The sequence below is a fragment of the Nuphar pumila genome, chromosome 7, assembly GCF_984573655.1.
Source record: "Nuphar pumila chromosome 7, dmNupPumi1.hap1.1, whole genome shotgun sequence".
NCBI lineage: Eukaryota > Viridiplantae > Streptophyta > Magnoliopsida > Nymphaeales > Nymphaeaceae > Nuphar > Nuphar pumila.
This window is the reverse complement of record NC_143255.1, coordinates 90,546,612-90,566,585: the sequence shown is the minus strand read 5'-3', so window position 1 is coordinate 90,566,585 and position 19,974 is coordinate 90,546,612. Positions and strand designations below refer to the sequence as shown.

General features: G+C 37.7%; 1 protein-coding gene across 1 annotated transcript in view; it reads right to left on the bottom strand.

Moving 5' to 3' along the window:
- Positions 1-13,327, bottom strand: part of LOC149832446 (lysine-specific demethylase JMJ26-like) — a 70,412-nt gene extending 57,085 nt beyond the window's left edge. Inside the window, exons 1-7 of the mRNA XM_090012459.1 lie at positions 12,696-13,327; positions 12,368-12,507; positions 6,516-6,621; positions 6,290-6,422; positions 6,163-6,226; positions 5,261-6,038; positions 4,288-4,617 (exon numbers count right to left, since the gene is read on the bottom strand). Of these exons, the coding sequence (XP_089868585.1) occupies positions 4,288-4,617; positions 5,261-6,038; positions 6,163-6,226; positions 6,290-6,422; positions 6,516-6,621; positions 12,368-12,507; positions 12,696-13,229 (2,085 nt within the window). The 5' untranslated portion in view covers positions 13,230-13,327. The remainder of the gene's footprint in view (positions 1-4,287; positions 4,618-5,260; positions 6,039-6,162; positions 6,227-6,289; positions 6,423-6,515; positions 6,622-12,367; positions 12,508-12,695) is intronic.
- Positions 13,328-19,974: the final 6,647 nt, after the last annotated feature.

The following is a 19,974-nucleotide window of genomic DNA, read 5'->3' as shown; positions in this document are numbered from 1 at the left end:
TTCTCCCATTCTCATTCTTCACAAAGTGAGGAGGCTTGTAACTCCTAGTGTGATTACCGGGCTTGGACATAGCAAGAACGGTTTCATCATCTTTTGAAGCGGATGGCTTCTTTAATCTATTCTCTTCCATAGTCAATTCTTCAAGAGTTTCGACTATGGATGGCACACCTCCTCTATGAAGGATAGCCGATTTTGTTCCGTGAAATTTGGGCCTAAGCTCATTCACAAATTGGTAGAAATGCTTCATTTTAATATGAAAATTAATTTGATTTTCACAGAGTTCTACATCTTGAGGACAATATCATTTTGGCTCAATAAGAGCCAATTTATCACATAGAAGAGAGAGAGAGAGCATTGTAATATTCTCTAATATGCATCTCTCTTTTAGTCATTACTTTATTTTAGACATTGAATATGTGGGCAATATCTTTACATGTCCTTAAGATAATTCCAAGCATCATTAGCAAAATCAAATTTTGTTAAGCTAGAGCATTTAGGAATATCTACACTATTGATGAGTCATCCAATAATTTTGGAATAGTCAATCCTCCACTCTTTCCATTTTTTCTCATAATCGAAAACGGTTTTACTCATTTCCTCACCTTGAACAGCAACCTCCTTCTAATTCTCAATTTTCGTAAGAATGAGCTTGGGCTTTTTTCGGTACCATCCACCAAACCCCATAAACTCCTTTCTCATATCTTGTGTTTTACTATGGATGCCCACATCACATAGTTGGTATCGTTTAGGCATACGGGAATGGAGATTATAACTTCTCTCTCATTCTCCATTACTTTACAATGTGAAGAGAAATGGTAGAGAAAAAGATAGTGAAAAGAAGGGAGAAAGATAGAGATACAAGACTTGTTTGAGAAATGGCACGTTTTTTGATGCAACAATCCTTCATTTGGTGTATCCGCTAATCCCACGATCCTCCTCTTGATATCGTCACGATCTTTCTTTTAGAAATGTGCCTTTGAATCACCAAGGCTCTGATACCATGAAATGAAGTGGATTGAATCTGATACACATGCAAAAACACACTTTTAATCAAGTAGAATACTTGATTGAATCAACTAAACCACCCAAACAAGGGTCATAACAAATTGTTATTCCATAAAAGGCACTCAAAAGAGTAGTAGAGAATGCATGGCTCATTGGGGATATTTATAATACAATGGGGGAATAAGGGGTTGAACATGTGACTGTTGGGGCAGCTCCAACAGCCATATGAGCTGCTCCTTTTGCATAAAAGACAAAAGGAAAAAAACAAAAAAAAAGTTCTCCTTTTGCATAAAAGACAAAAGAAAAAAAAACAATAAAAAAGTAAAAGTACAAAAGACAAAATAAATGTCAACCCATTAGGGATTGACGCCTATTTGGTGAAAAGACCAAAATGCCCCTGATGGGTGTGTGTATATATATATATATATATATATATATATATATATATATATATATATATATATATATATATATATATATATATATATATATATATATATATTAACAGTTTGTCCACAATGCACCAGTCATACCCCTAAGAGTGCAACCGGTGTGTCCCGCACTGGCATGTTGTAATGCATTGCATGGGACATGTGTTGTCCCATGCATCCCATGCTGTCCTGCACATATCAAATACAGGACTCCCATTTTGTGCCCACAGCAAGGTTTTGTCTAGACACTAGCATGTCAAACAAACCCTAACATAATCCCAAGCTGCAAATGAGTAACATGTTGCAACAATAAAGAAATATACAATCATGAGACATAATGAGAGGGAAAACGCAATACTAATTAGCAAAACAACCATGTAACAAAATAGCTATGAAGAGCATAAACATTTAAGCTATGTTTGGGAACGTTGTACTGGAGTGCATGGGCAGTGGGATGAAGAATCCTCAACGCATTCTGATCTTTGGAAGCACCATTTTAGCAAATCAAGGGTGATGGGGAGTGTTTTGGGGGTGATGGGGAGTGTTTTGGCAGCCCCAAAACCCTCCCCAATGCATAAAATGGACACCCTACCTAAAGAGGTAGTTTTTGTAGATTCCACAGAACGCCCAGCCCAATGCCCTGCCCTATGCACAGGTATTTTCACCCACCCTCTCTTTGCAACGGACTCTTCATCCCTCTATTTAAACCTACCTAAACCAACAACCATTGATTCTCCACCCAACCCACCAGCCTTTTTTTCCTCCATTGATAAGCCCTCTTTTATTTGGCTTAAAGCTTCAATTTTGCAGAGGACTACAGAGCAGCTTCAACCAACAAAACAGAGGTACAGTGTTTCCTTTTTTCGATTTTATGTTGTAATTAAGTGTGTTTTCTGCTCTTGCAAAGAGGGTTTTCGGTCTTTTTTGTTTTCTATTTTCTTTTTGGCTTAAACCCTAGTTTTTGTTCTTTTGCAAAGAGGGTTGGAGAGGAGCACCACCAAATCCACCAATTGTCATTCATCCCAATATCCTTCTTTTGCCTTGTTTTTCTTTTTCTTTATCTTTTTTTTGCATGGAGTAGATTGTGTTTCATCCCAGTCCCTCCCTTTCATGGGTAGTTTTTTCCTTTTTTTTCTAGCACACACTGACTTTGTTTTCTGTGTACAGTTGATCAATCTTTGAAGAAGGTGATCAGGAATCTCACATTCAGGTATGTCATCTCTATACCTCGTTAACTCCTAGATGCATTACACTGTTTATGGAAAAATCTTAGTTTTAAAGAGAAACAAAAATCTTTTATCTAGGTTTTTCCATGGTAGATACAAGAGAGATCAAAAAGGGCATAGGTGAAAATACAGAAGCTGCTAATGGAGATCACTCATAGCAAGTGTTATGGCATGGAAATAGGGAGAAGTGTTTAGTTGTCTTGAGTTGGGATATAAAGTAATGCTTGTTTGGTAGCCAATAGCAATTCCTTGTGTTGGCAAAACCATGAGAAAACCAAGAAGAGTTCTCAAACACTTATGGAATTGGAAGTACCATAATTTTTCAAAACCATGTACCAATGCATGGAAATGGCTTCTCCCGACCTAATGCAAGGATCCCAAACACAGCCTTATAACTTTTCAAACCATCAGTTGACCAGATTTAACAAAATTTGCATCCTCAAATCTGTCACATAGGCATGAGAACAGGTACGACAAAATTTGTAAAATTATAGGTATGGGGGTAGGGCCATTTCTGGACATCTTGCCATGAAGTAGGAACACATCAATCTTTTTATTTTTTCATTTTTTTTTTGTTTCTCATTAATCTAACCTTACAAATAAGGTCTACATGTTTTGTTTAGTGGGAAACAATTCTTAGATGGTCCAATTGTGACATGCAGGCAGGTTTTGGGGGGGAATGCTTCAAAAAACCAATGGCCCAGAATGTACCACATTTTCAAAATCACCACCACTCCAAAAGGACCAAAACATGTAGTGAAAGAGCAAAAAATATAAATAGATGTCTCTTATGGACTTATAAGAACACAATGACCACCTATGGGTCAATACAAAACTCATACACATAAGCCACTGATGGGCTTGAATCAGAAGTAAAAATAATGAATACTATTGACAGATTAGGTGCTTGAGAAAGCAATACCCATCTAAGGGGAAGCACTCCTATATACACAAAGGAGAGCCAATATAGCTGTTGGGAGCATCCAAACTACTATAAACATTGCTATTGGGATCTCCCTACAGCTATATTTGGGCAATGACAATATTATCCATTACAAAAACAGGACAAAACAGAAAATAAATAAAGAAAACAAAAAAATATGCAAAGACACTAGGGCCCTAGTGGCACAGCCTATACAGTGAAAAGACTGAAATACCCCCATTGGGTATTACCTATTACAAATTTACAAATTACAATGATATGAACACATGTATCATATGTATATTTATATGTATATACTATGTATGTATATACATATAAGATCATATACATATACATATATATATATATGATACAACTTAACAAAACACACACATGCATATTGTAGCCTTTTTTTAGAAAAGTACGTAATATGCAAGTGCTTGTGCATCAAACACCACACAAGAATGGATGGAAACAACACTTTATGCACCATAAAAATGGATGCAAATGATCCCAGATAAGCAGTTGGGTCTAGATCAAGTCAGATCCAAAATTTGTCTAACCCATGCCCATCAAGTACTACCAGTACACATACTCATGCGGACACGAGTACACATGTGTACAGAACCCTTCCAGAAGTATCCACGTTACATATCCTCAAATTTGAAAGTGTGAAGACAAATACTGAAACAAGCAAGCATACCGCATCAGACATGTCGAAATGAAGCTTAGTTACAGAATCACCCCTGCCAAGCTCTTCAACAAGCCCATATGCAATATATGTCTTTGGTCCCAGGTCTGGCCTCAAGATCCCCTCTGGAAGACTTGCAGCAAGATTAAGAATACCACTTCTTGGGTTAGTGTACTCCTGGAAAGGCAAGGAACTAATGAACTCAGCACCATGGCGTGGTAGGCGTTCTTCAAAGAAATTTGAAGGCGGCCAATCTTTCAACTTCAGCATTTCTGGCCAAAAATTCATGTGTGCTCTTCCATCTGTATAACCTTTAAAAAATTGGTGAATGTTGATCTCAACCTGCAGATTATATGACAAACCATTATATCAAAAACAACAAATGAAATAAAGCCTAACAAGTGAAAACAAGTAACAGGTTACACTTACACATGTAAAAATACCCATAAACCTTGAAAGAAAAATATTGCACAATACAAACAGACAAAAACATCTACAACAGGGCTTTAAGTTATAAACTCAACGAACACACCAACCATATAAGAAAAAAAAACATTTGTGAAAAAATTGTGAAAAAATAAGAGGAATATCCTATAATGACTTGAGAAGGATAATTACGCAACTATGACACACACAGAGAATTTTCAAGTTCGCCACTTGTTTGTGAATAAACTTCGAAATGATCTCTTAAGAAGGATTATTAGAAAATCACTGCAACAGACAGCAAGTTCTTTTCTGGTGTCAAAGCAAACCATAATACATAAGACAGCCTCATCAGCTCCCAAGACAACAGTAGTCCTTAATAAAAAAGTGGCAGGAAAAACAACACCAGGTAGGGGGGGGGGGGGGGGGGGGGGGGGGGGATTAAAAGAAAGAAAGAAAAAAACAAAGCACTGGCCACAGGCTATAAAAATCCAGGAATTGAACCCAACAGCAATACCCCATCCCAGACATAATAAACTTCTAAGCCAATTGAAAAACTAACCTCACACCAATCAAGACAATCAATAGCCTTCACTTCTCTATGATCAGTACCCTTAGAATTATGAACTTCACGAAGAGCACGCCACATAACCATTGGTTCCCAGCTCAAACCAGATGTCATATTGAGAACATTGCGTACAATCACTGGCTCACCTTTCGACCAATGCCACTGGAAATGCTTGAGATCTTCATGCTGAATGTCTCTCGCATCAGGGCAATATAAATAGTTGTCATCAGAACCATCTCTCTCAGCTGTTTTTCTTAATATTTTCTTTCCATCACCAGCTAGGATATCCATTTCATCACAAAAAAGGCACCGAGAAGAAGAATCTGACATCAAAGAAAATACATTGCCATCAGATATTTTTTCAGCTTCTCTTAACAGCTCAGCAACCTCTGTTTCTGGGAGAATATGCTTCAACTCCATAAGACAATCTCCACAACCACCCATTTCCTTTGATGGGCAAGGAATCGGTCCTTCATTGTTAGCCTTCCATTCAGGCAGTTGAATGGTACCATCAATTGCACAGGCATCAATGACACATGTTTTGTCAGAACAGGATTTTGTTCTATCTGATTTTTCCTCCTTCACCAGAATCCCTGAAAGGTCTTCATTGTGTGCACTAGATTCTTGCATTTTGGAACGGTTCAATGCTGCTACTGAACCTTTACCAACCAACTGCCCCTCACGTATCTCTCTGCAACAACTTAAACAGAGATCATAGGAGCACTTTGGACAGTTCCTGTGAAAATCCATTATAGAAGTACTGCACTTGTCACTGCACCAAAACCATAAAAAAGAAAGTCACGTTAATCAACCAATTACAAGACTGCACTAAAATCTAAGCAGCAAATCAATGAACAGCTACAAAGGAGGTACAGATAGGAAGGAAGAATAACCACCAGTACAAGCGTTCATCATCGGAACAAACTGCCTTTTTTAGCTGCACCTCAGATAATGGAACACCTGTTGGAACAGAGTAAAAGTTAAAAAATATATATTGAACAAAACTAAAAAAATAACTCATACCTTGAATTTTTGCTTCAACCTCCTTCTCAACATTTTGTTCCCGCTTCATTTGCCTCAGCAATGGAAGAACCACACTTACTAAATAGCGAATATGCAGAGATTTATCATCAGGACTCTGCTTTCTGAGAGAAGCCTGCAGACCAATAAGAGATGAGTTAGATGACATAAGGCAACGTATTCAGGCATCCCAGTTAAAGTGCATATAATGGAACCATATATCAATTACCATGTAACTCAGCTTTCCATCAGTGCGCAAGCATGCTTTGCAGTTGCAGTTCCCACAACAGAAAGGACAGCACATTGCAATCTCATCCTCTGACACCTTAGGATACCTGTAGTTGACAACCAAAAGGAAAGGTTGTGAGATCAGAAATTCTGATGGCAAGAAGATGGAACTAAAATTTTAAGCCATTGATTTATCAATAATAAAGAATGCATAGAAGGGCAAAAATACAAGTTAGTTTCAATTTTGAAGTTTGTCTTAAGAAAACTTAATTTATAGCTCAACTAAGAGAACTGTCAAGTGCTTGAGAAAACGCTGGTTTGACCAAAGTTGCTTAATGTCCACAGCCTCGAGAAAGAAATGGCTACTTCAAATGTAAAAAATAAGAGGGAAAAAACACACAAATAAATGAAGGCATCAACAGGGACGAAATAGAGAACCTACAGCTAATTTCACTTACCAACTTAACCATTATATAAATACATTTGGGATGACTGGATAAGCCAGTATCCTAAAGGACCAGAATAGTTAAATATGTGAAAGACTGCCCAATCAAGAGGTAATACCAATCTATCATATGATGGGTTTCAGCAACAAAGATCCAACAACTCATGCCCCAGACTGTACCAAATAGGCTGGGTTGGATGGGAAGCCATCTAGTGATAAATGCAGGGATAATTGGCAAAAACAAAACCAATCAGATACCAAGTGGTAGTTTCTATGATAAATGTAAGATATACATGGTAACCAGGGACCAAGTAAGATTGGCAAGCTTCCGCTCAAGCATTGAGAGGAGAAACATTCATATAAGCATGGACAAAAATGGAAAGGGCCAGTATTCATCAGGAACTTCCACAAACGACTATTTAACAAATAATGTTTTCATGCAACAGATGAAACATATTCTCTTGATCAGGTAAAAAATTTCATCAAGCAGTGGGGTGGATGAAATAGCGTGCAGAGTAAGATCCCCAACAAAAGAAACTCCCTGAACACTGAGGACATGTTGGCATCTCTGTGAATAATCGCATATTGTTTATGGAAAGTGCTACTTCATTCATGGGCCTTTTTTTGTGTGATGTAACGGCAGACAAACACAAGAACAACTTTCACTTCATAAAATAGCTCCCACAGAAACCTCTGATCTCTTTATATGAAACTTCATTGAAACACTTTACTTGAGTGGACCTCATCTGCACATGTTTTGTGTTCTAGCCACCCATTACCAAAATGTTGAATCAGGCCCATACATTGCAAAACTGCCAAGGCACCTATGACAAAGAATTTCCCCCTTTCTGGCAATTAAAAAATAAATAAATACCATCTTGGATGTTGCAAACTACCTCTTCCTACTCTCTGTAGGGTCTAAGCCAATGAAAACGTGGCCTAACCAAATATGCCATATCCAGTTGGTCAACATGACACCTTTGATTGACATGTATGCTCTTTTATTTGCAATCTCTACCCAAACTCAACTCCCCCCCAAAAAAAAAAAACTCAACTCCACCATCATCACCACCCCACTGCACTGCCAATCCCCTCCAAAACCAACCCCCCACCCACCCACACACACACGTGTGCGCACCCACAAGCCCCCCCCCCCCCCCCCGTCTTACTTGATTTCATGGGCAAAATTAAGATGATAGTTGCATTGGTACTTGATATACCCAAACTTACCACACACCAAGTGTTACGTGTACCAGCACCAGGTAGATGGAGTTCATCTCCACTGATAAGAGTACCAGGTATTTAAGAAACTCATCCCCAAATACTTAAGAAACTTGTACTATGCCTCGTAAAAACTTGATCACAGTGCATTGGTAAAGATTACCAAACTCATTTTTATCAATGTATTCAGACAAATATCACCACCATACTCAAGCAAACCAGTCAAGCTTTCCGATATTATGTGTCATATATAAATTATTATGCAATAAAAGACTAATAAATGTGCCCATAGCAAATAAATGGTGATAAATGATTTAGAATCCACCAGACAAATGATAATAAACTTCGAATTATTCTTGCATAATGATATATCATCTCCAAGCACAAGTCCCAAACTTCATTCACTCATTATCCATTCCAATTATTAGGTTTCTTGGTTAAAAATGAAAAAGAAAATGCAAAAGACACTAATTTGGTATCATTTTATCAGTTTTTTTATAAATTGGCACTTCTGGTAAAAACCACATTAATGAATATCGGAAACCCGTAACCTTATTTTAATCATATCATGCAAGTTAAGACAAGCTTTTTAAACCCTCACTTACTACTGTGTACGGCATAGATATACACGTACCCCATTTTTTACAACTAAGATTCAAATCAAACAAGTCCAAGAGGCTTGCACTATTGATGCCCAAATTCACTGCAGGGACCACCAATGATAAATTCCAATGGCAATATAACAAAACAAAATTCAGAAAACCATTACTCATAATTTAGAAACAAACAATAACAGAAACTACAAAATCTTTTACTGTCAATTTAATGGTAGAAAATAGCCCCAATTCAATGGAAGTTTAGCAAGTAGCCAAAACATATTTACATGTCAAAGGATTTATTTAAAAAAAAAAGGAAGCTGACAAGTTGCTGGCCTATGTCAACTGGGTACAGGTGCAGTTGCGGGTATGGAGGGTACAACACAGCAATTCCAAAAAATGTGTATATATATATATATAATATTTTATATATTGTAAATATAAAGTTATAAACTGAAAATATAATTATAAATTGAATACAAACTTGCATGTACATAAGGTAAAATGGTGTGTCCAGGTGTCGAGTGTGTTGACACGGGGACACACATGTCGACATGGGCATGGAGGGCAAAATGGAGTGTTAGTGTGACATAGCTGCTGGCAGTTAAACATGGCATCAGCAGAATTGATAACAAGCACTCAAAAACGATCTGCTGACAAAATATTATTAAGTTTTGAATTAAAAAGTTTTTGTTCTGATGCACTAATGAGATTACACTGAAAAAGTCATCATTACCAAGAAACGAAATGGATACAAGAAGCAATACATGAACCAAAAACATGGAAGCGAGTGTGAAAAAAGCAGGAAACGGGACAGTTATGAAGCAATTATACAAGTACATGAAGAATACAAAGGAAACACAGAGAGGGCAACATGAAGCACAAGAAGACGCAATTAGGAAGCGAGGTGAATATTGTTAAGTTACACACACACACACACACACACACACACACACACACACACACACACACACACACACACACACACACACACACACAATATACATATGTATATGTATATGTATACATACCTGAATATGTACACATATTTGCATACATTTATACATATGTGTACATATATTATATATGTAAATATGTTGTGACTATTTGTAACTTTTTCCCCTTTTTTTCTTTTTTTTTCTTTTTTTTTTCTTTTTAGCTGGGTTCTCTTTGGACTAGATAGAGCTGTTGGAACAATCCATCAGCTCTATTTATAGCTGTTGGATTGTTCCAACAACTCTATTTGAGACTACCTTTAAGTGTGTGTATAAAGGGGTGCTTCCTAAGCATTCTATCTCAATAAATATTGTTTTTTTTTCTTGTGTTCTTTTGTGTATGCCCTTTGGTTCCACTTGTGATCTCATGTATTAGGCATTGATTGGCTTGTGTATTGTCCCATTGTGGACACGTGCTTGTGCACATTTAGAATGCACTTGGGTGCTTTTGTATTGCCTTTGGAATTCGCAGTGTCCCTTGTATGACTTGCTCTTGTGCTTGTGCACATTATGGTTTGTTTTTCACTTGATTTTGTTACAAATACAAAACCAACATGCAAGCTTATTATAAAAAAATATATAATTTTCCAAAACAAAAACATATAAAGTGAAGGAGAAACGAGTGATAAGTGGCAAGAAGGAAACATTAAAAAAACAAAAAGAAATCATTTTGGAAAATGAGAGGGAATCAAGGTTCCCGCTAAAAGAAATTGAGTTTCCCATAATTCAAAAGTGGTTTTCACAAAGCTTCCCCTCCTTTCGGGGAAGCAGGGAACTTGAAGTGAGCTTCCAAGGAAACAAGCTTCGCAATGTAGCAAGAAGCTTCTGAAAATTATGGAAAAAATGACTAAACAAGCTTAGTTGTCAAAAACTATGCCTAGGCTCCGCCTACGAAGACTAGGTCTAGGCGGTAGGGCCCTGTTTTTCGACCTATATTGCATAGGTTGTCTCCAGCAGGGACATGATTGTCATTTTTTAATTTTTTGCCTCCTTCCTTTCTTTATTTTTCTTCTTTCACCCGCCCCAAAAGCTTTCTTTCTTTCTTTTTTGTTCTTTCCTTTTCTTTTTTATCTTGTTTTTCTTTTCTTTTCTTTCTTCCCTGTTTCTTCTTCATCCTACTTACACCCCTCCGGCTTCTTCTTCTTCTTCCCTTTTCCTTTTTCCTTCTTGTTTTATCTTTTTCCTTTTTTTATTCCTCATCTTACCCGTCCACTATTTTTTTCTTGTGTTTTCTCCCTTTTTATAGTTTTTCCTTCTTTATTTTTGTTGTTTACATGTATGCATGTCACACATATATAAAATATTTTTTTAGTTATATATCGATCTATTTGTATATATGGTTAGTCTAGCATTAAACTACTTATGTTTAACATTAGATAGATTCAACCTTATTAAAATGATGAAAATGCCCTTAAAAGGCATTTTAAAAAATATGTGATTGCTTTTTATATCAAAAAGTTAACTTTGAAAGATTCATAAATTTATTTTTTTGAAAAAATGTGTTTTGACTTTTCAATTCTCTCCAAGTAAAAAAGGCCCTATATTGCCCATAAAAGTATGCATTTTCAAAAATACCATTTTAAAGGTTTTTTAGTGATTTTAATAAGGATTAATCCATCTAATGTTAAACACAACTAGTTTAATGTTAAATTAACCCATATATATATATATATATGAGAAGAGGATTCATCCTATCCCCTTTTTTATGTCATCGTTAAGACTCACCAAATATCAAGGTTTTAAGTGTTTTATGCTCTATTTGAAACATTAGATGTGTTTATCAATACTTATTCATTGAGAAATAAGATTTGTTTTAAATTGGTTTGACGTAAAAATCGCAAATGTTTTATCATAAAATTTTATTGTAATATCAAGAGATGATTTTTTACCCCTTTAGAATACACATCTGAGCATAAAGATGCTTAATCGATTGCATGTTCTCCATTCAGCAACAGTCATAAACAATCTAAGGGTTAAAATTGAGTATAAAACATCCAAAGACAATGATTTTTTGAGGGTCCTAACAATGACCTAAATAATCAGGGACAGGATAACTCTCTCTCTCTCTCTCTCTCTCTCTCTATCTATATATATATATATATATATATATATATATAGTAGGATGGTGTGTCCCAAGTTTTAGTGTATGTTCAATATTATGCAATTTCATGAATTTTGCAACATGTTATACTGAATTGCACATTGCATTCAATCATATGTTTGTTACTTAATTTAACTATTTATTGAAAGAAAAAAATTCTTGGTGTTTTGTTTTTTGTGAGTCCTTTTAAAAGTCTTTCACAAGCTCCGACTAACGCTTTTGACAACTAAGCAAACAAGTAACTTCTAAGAGTGGATTGGTAACAGCATGAACTCAAGAGGAACACTTTGGCCACCATATTTAAATTAATCAACCAAAAACAAAACAAGAAAGAATAATATGAATTTTAACCAAAAAAAAGGAAAAAAGGAAATGCAAAGAAAGAACCATCTTTTCTTGTGCATTAAATAAATAGTGAAAATGCACAATTATATATTTCTAGATTAGAGAATTCGGGTCAAAGTGGCAAGAATGAACGACAGAATATAGACGTACCAGGTTCTTACACAATGTATGCAGTAGCGCTTTCGTTTACATTTCTTGCAATGGACGACCCTCTCCTTGTCGCTCCTTTGGCACTGATGGCACATGTTACTCTCGCCCGGTTTCGCTTTCACACGCTTCACTCCAGAAACCTAAACCAATAACAATTGAACAATCATCACCAATCCAAACCAATTAAAAAAGAAATAACAACAAGACAAGAGAAAAGAGAAAAAAAAAAGGAGCAATAAACAAAATCAAGAAACACAGTCAACAAAACACTGAGCAGCATAAAATAGACTGCGAGAAGATATCCATGACGAAGAAAACAGGAGCTTACCTGGGGCACTTCGGAAACCTTCTTCACCTGATACCGAGTAATTCTCGTCCCGCAGTCGCTCCAATCCATCTCCTTCCCTGCATTCCAACCCGGGTCGGAGTGGACGCCTAATCCCAGCTTCGAACCCTCATCAGCAGCAACCTTCCCTCTCTTCCGTTTCCTCCCCCTTTTCTTTGCATTCTTCCGGTCCTCGCCCTTCTTCGCATTGCCCTCCGAATAGCCCTCCTTCCAAGGGCGCTTGGCCTCTTTACCCGCAGAATCCACGACCGCAGCGACGCCTTCTTCTCTAACCCTAGCCTTCCTCCCCCGCTTCCTCTTCTTCCCCACCCTCTGCAACATCTCCATCGTCTCCGAATCCGTAGCCCTAGTCTTCGCCCTCATCTTCGCCAACATCTTCTGCACGTATAGGTAGTGATCCTGGCAGTACGCTTGCTCGTGGATCCGCCAGTTTTGGCATCGCCACGACTTACCGTCGCTCCTCCTGCAGCGGAGCTCCACCGGTGGGGACATGAAAGAATGGTCGCCGTCCTCCATGACAGAAATCCGGGTAATGGTGCCGGATAACTCTTGTCTTTCCCTCCTTCCTGTGGAGGTCTGCACCGACGGGAACCCTTGTTCTTTCCGGCGGTGTTTTGAATGAAGGGGGAGGGGGGAGAAGGGAGTTTTATAGCGGGAAAGAAGGGCGGTTTTTTTTAAAACCGGCGGAAGAGCGTCGGAAAGCGGGAAACTTTGCACGAAAAGTGGCAGCAAACTGTTTGCGTGCGGAGAAGCGGTTTCCGAGACGCCGGTTTTCCAGTCGGCGTCGGGTCGTCTTCATCCGATATTTGTTGAACCGGACCCGTACTGGCGTCCTGAATTTGTGAAACGGATCAGATCCGGATAGAACTCCGACCGAATTTGAAACGCTGCCCTATGATTTGGCTCTTAAAATAGGCCGGGACGTGTTATGTTACAAAGAAACGTGGACACGAGGACGCGTGGTGCGCCTTCGACTTGTAAATAACACAATTTTTTTTGTAAAATGGGACATGAGGGCACGAGATTTTTTACTTTCTAATCAATAAAAAACTTTTTTTATATTTTTGAAAAATGCATTTTTATTAAAATATATAGTATTAAAATATTATCTGCACGTCAGTGACAGTGTCTACGTGTCTAATCTTGTCCTCTCGTGTCCTATAAAAATGTCTTTTTGGATTTGAAGTTGGGTTCGGGCCAGCACCTTCTGCACGATTTGCATTCGAGTGTGGAACGGGTCCGATCTGTTTGGATTTTTACATATAAACCGTCGTTTTCCAGCTCTTTTTTGTTGGATCCAGATTGATCATTTCCACTTCTGGTCCAAATTAGACTCTGCCGTCTAGATTCGAATTTATGACTACTACGATCCGATCGATGTCTGACCCATTTCCACTCGTAATGCATCATTAGGCAGGGTGCCACAGGGATATTTTTTGGTAGATCCAGATTTGAATCCGAATGTTGGATGCAAGTCCGAATCCAAACCTGTATTTTCGTAGAATTGAATATGCATCTACAGTTTCAGTGATAATGGTAATACTAGATCCGATTAAAAGGGTTGAAAACAAAAGGTTCTGCATGTAATTTGTACGGATATTGATGTAAGGATGTAAACAGTTTGTATTCGGATCAGACGTGGCTAATACCAGATCCAACAACTTGGATGTTGGCCAGACGGGTTCAAATCCAGTTTAGGATTTGGGTGGTGAAATGCTCATATCATGTTCCGATTTTTACATGTAATCGGATTCAGAATTCCATTGAATCCAAATATTTTTCTGATTCAGTACCCAAAAACAGTACCATATCCGCACCTGATTATAATCAGATATCATTTTGGCTTACTAAATCCGACCAAATGGAGTCAGATTTCATTGGATATCGGATAAAATCTGATCCATTGACATCCATATTGGATTTAACAGGAACCCAATATAGATTGCAAAGAAAAAGTGATCTAAATTCCAATGTGATTGCAGGAGAGTTCAGTCTTATAACTCGATATGCAATCCACGTATCCTCTGTATCTTACTTTTGGAGATCCATGTCTTGAAAATAATATATCCCTATGGATCAAATGTCCAGCCAGATCGGACCCATTTTCAAATATAATGCTAAGATTTTTCCTTCTTGGAACCCCATCCATGGTGCGCTCTTGATGTTGTGACCCTTCTTGTAATAGTGGATCAGCCCATTGGATGGGGGGTCTCCATTGGGGTAAGATCTGATGTACTCATTTCAGCACCTTAATATTAATTTTTGTAGTTTTCTTGCTAGAGGGGAGTAGCAGTGGCTGTTAGGTGCATGAAGGGAGGGGAGAGGAAATTCCAAGAAGAAACATGGGGTGTTTTTCCTTTTTTGAAAAAAGTGGTTTTGATGACGTGGAATAGTCTCACATTTATCGTGTTTGAATTTGTTGTGGGATTTATAATCCACATGTAAACTCTTATACTTGTTCCTGAGAACAAGAGGGTGGGATGACTACCACACACACACGCACGCGCGCCCGCCTGTCGTGTCGTGCCATGTTGGTTCGGGTTTGGGTTCTTTAGGGTCATATCCAATCCAAACCAATGTATCTTTTTGCCTCGATTTTATGTTTTTCCTTGGATTATATAAAGGAATGAATAGGCATGCCCTATATAAACGTGGTTAAAGAGATTCCAAGGGGACGGACGTACACTCTATCATCTCTCTCTCTCTTGCTTTGCTAAAACTGTGAGGTCTATAGTAGTAGTTGCTGAGGTTGTTTTCGAAGGGTGATCTACCATAGGCGTGCATCGATCCAGATCGTTGAGGCTATTGTATCCTGGGGGAAGGACGTCAGACCATGTTTGCACTGTATGAGGGGGTGAATCTTCTCTAAGGGGAGTACTTTCGTACGCCTTAGCCGTTTACACAGTATTAACATGTTTCTGTTGTTTATATTATGTTTTATGCATATGTTTGTTCATTTGCATATGTTTGGATTTTGGTATATGGTGGGACCCGACATGTTTGCTCTTTGTTATTGTTTTGATCGTCTGTTGATCATGATGTCTACATTGTTATATTTTCTTATTTGTATCATGTTGTATATCATAATGATGATTGTGAAACTGTGTGATCTGAAAATCGATCCAACAGTCTTAGAGAAGATTCTAAGCATGTCGACCTCTTCCGCTTTTGTACCAAAAGTGAACATGTCCGGGATGTCGGAAAAGTTTGTCGGTCAGAATTTCAAGCGTTGGCAACAACGCATGAAAATCGGGTTCACTACGATAGGGTTGTTGTCGGTTTTGGAACTCGACTGCCCTTCGGTTTCTGATACTGACCCTGACCCTGCTGCGGTCTCTGCGACTGTATAGTGAAAAGAAAAGGACAGTGTGTGTCGTGGTTGCATATTGTTGGCTTTGTCCAACACGTTGTTGACAAGAAGTACAATACCGAAGACCAAGGTCTTGAAAAGTACTTTGTTGCCAAGTTTTTGAAATATCAGATGGTAGAAGACAAGTCAGACACTAAGCAGGCACACGAGTTTCTATTGTTGCTCCATAGTTTGGCTTAGGCTGAGATGAAACTTCCTGAGAAGTTTCAAGTTATGACCATCGTAGAGAAATTTCTTAAGTCTTGGGTGGACTTCGGTATGTCTCTCAAGCACCGTAGAGGGAAGATTTCCCTAGATGATCTTATGGTAGCCATTGCAATTGAAGAAGAGCATAGAAGCCAGAAACAGATCGTGATGCCAATCGAACCGTCTAAAGTGAACATGATGACCGGATCTTTTAAGGGCAAGGAACAAAAACCAAAATCTGCAATGAAAAACCCGTTTAAACCTAAGTCCAAAATCCAGGAAAAGGCAAATAACAAACTATGCTGAAATTGTGGGCAGGTTGGGCACTGGGCTAAGGAATGTCCTTCCAAGAAGACCAAAGTTCTTGGGACCACAGATGGAACGCCTCAAGTCAACATGGTGACTGAGGTCGTTGGGACCAGTACTGGGTATATTTTTGTTAACCCGCAAATCTATCACGTTTATAAGCCGACAGAGTGGTCGGTTGACACTGGGGCTAATGTGCACGCTTGTGATGATAAGTCTGTCTTTGTCTTATACCAGGATACTGCAGGCAAATCTGTGATTATGGGCAATTCAACGGCTGCAAAGGTGTTAGGGATTGGACACGTGGATCTGAAGTTTCCTTCAGAACGAGTTTTGTCTTTACACAGATTGCACCATGTGTCTGTAGTTTGAAGGAACATTCTAAGTGGTTCATGTCTTGTTAGAGAGGGTTATGAATTTAACTTTAAATTTAATAGAGTTGTTATTTTACATTCTGAAACCTTTATTGGCAAGGGGTATTTAGATGATGGTTTGTTTAAACTTCGTGTTGAACATGTTTACAGTGATAAATTAGAAAATAATTTTCTTTTGATTCATTGTCTAATGTTGCATATAACAAATAATCATCTGATTTGTGGCATAATAGATTAGGTCATGTGAATTTCAATTATGTGAAACGCATGATGAACTTGAAAATGATTCTTGAGCATTTCATTGATAACACTAAGAAATGTGAAATTTATGTGCAAGCAAAACAATGTAAGAAACCATTCCATACGATTGTTAGAGATTCTAAAATATTGGATCTGGTGCACACAGATATCTGTGAGTTTAATGGACTGTTAACCAGAAATCATAAAAAATATTTTATCACTTTTATAAATGATGGCACTAAATACTGTTATGTGTATCTGCTAAAATCAAAAAATGAAACTTTTTGATAAGTTTCTTATTTTTAAGAATGAAGCAGAAACACAAACTGGTAGAAAACTTAAAAGGCTGGGGTCTGATAGAGGGGGAGAATATACCTCTAATAAACTTGATGAATATTGCAAATCTGTTGGCATAGTTCATTAGTTTACTGCTCCATATTCTTCTCAATTTAATGGGATTGCAGAAAGAAAAAATATAACCCTAACTGACATGATAAATACTCTACTTGGGAGTTCTAGATTACCTACCTATGTGTGGGGGGATGCTCTAAATACGGCTTGCCATATTCTGAATAGAGTTCCTCAAAAGCATAAGGATAGTAGCCCTTTTGAACTTTGGAGAAATAAGAAATCTAGCTTAAAATAACTTAAAGTGTGGGAGTGTCTTGCAAATGTACTTGTCCCAATGCACAATAGGAAGAAGCTGAGTCCTAAAATAGTAGATGATGTCTTTTGGGGTTATGTAGAGAACATCTATGCCTACAAGTTCTTATTAATTAAGTCTGAGATATCTCGCATAGATGTAAACTCTATTGTTGAGGTTCGAGAAGCTACATTCTTTGAAAATATATTTCCCATGAAAGTTGGTGTACCTCGAAATCTTCCTTCTTTAGATATACCTTCAACTTCTGGTTCTATTCCCGAACATGTGAAAATGATGACAGATGTGAGGGTAAAACCATCTTGTTCTCATCCTAGACCCATTAAGTCTGAGGAAGTGGCTGAACCTAGAAGAAGCAAGCGACCATTGATTATCAAGGATTTGGGGAAGTGATTTTATCACTTACCTTATCAAGAATGATCCTCCCACTTTCCGAGATGCAATGGCTTCACCTAAAGCAAGGCATTGGAAAGACGTCATCAAAAGTGAAATGGACTCTATTATCACTAATGGCACTTGAGAACTGGTTGACCTCCCTCGTGGTAGTTTCACAATTGGGTGCAAATGGATCTTTAAAAAGAAGTTGAAACCAGATGGATCCTTTGACAAGTACAAGGCGAGACTAGATGTCAAGGGGTTCAAACAAAAGGAGGGAATGTATCACTTTGACACCTATTATCTGGTTACTCGAATGACCACAATTAGGGTGCTTATTGCACTGACTTTCATTTATGATCTTTCGGTCCATCAAATAGACGTGAAAACCATTTTCTTGCATGACGATCTTAATGAAGAAATTTATATGGATCAACCTGAGGGTTATGTGGCTCCTGATAATGAAAACAAAGTTTGTAGACTTGTTAAGTCATTATATGGACTAAAACAAGCCCCTAAACAATGACATGAAAAGTTTGATAATGTTATTTTATCATTTGGCTTTATTGTCAATGAATCTGATAAGTGTGTCTATTACAAAGTTAAAAGTAATTGTTGTATTATTTTATACCTATATGTAGATAATATTATATTGTTTGGTTCTAATACTAGAATTGTGAATGAGACAAAGTCGTTTCTTAGTAGTAAGTTTGATATGAAGGATATGGGTATTGCAAATGTGATCTTAGGCTTAAAGCTGACTCGTTCAGCTGAGGAGATAGTCATTTCTCAATCTCACTTTGTTGAGAAATTCTTGAGAATTTTGGCTATAACCAAGGGAGATCTGTAGCAACTCTGTATGACCCTTTTATTACTCTTCATAAGAATACGACTGGTGTTCATGTGTCTCAATTAAGGTATTCCCAGATTATTGGAAGTTTGATGTATCTTACAAATTGCACGAGACCGAATATTTTATTCTCTGTGACAAAATTAAGTAGATACACAAGTTGTCAAAATCACACTCATTGGAAGGCATTTGACAGGGTACTTAAATACCTGAAATGAACCATTTCCTTAAGTTTGCATTACAAGAGATTTCCTACAGTTCTTGAGGGATATAGTGATGCAAGTTGGATAGCCATGAACTCTGGTAGTTATGGCGTGACAGGGTATGTATTTACCTTGGGTGGCGGCGCAGTCGCCTGGAGATCAGTAAAACAGACTATCTTGTCTCGTTCTACTTTTGAGGCTGAACTTTGTGCTTTAGATGTTACAGGATTGGAAGCTGAATGGTTAAAGAGACTTCTTTAAGAACTTCATTTAATGAGCAAACCAATTTCTGCAATATCTGTGTATTGCGACAATATGACCACTATTGCAAATATTACAAGCATAAAATATAATCAAAAGCAGAGGAGACACATCCAAGTCAGAATAAAGTCTGTAAAGGAACTGGTGTCTCAGTTAGTGGTTGTTGTGGACTATGTTGGATCCAAAGAGAACACAACTGATCCATTAACGAAAAGGACTAGATAAGTCATTAGTCCTAAAATCCAGAGAGGGGGTGGAACTGAAACTCATCAGTAGTTTATCTGCAATAGCAACTCAACCTATCTGAGTGGAGATCTCACAAAGTAGGTTCAATGTGGTAATAACAAGTTGTAGGGTGAACTGGATAGTACCTTATTTTTGAGATACTATGTATCTGTGTATGTTCCCCTGATTACTCTGTAAATGTGTTCTAGC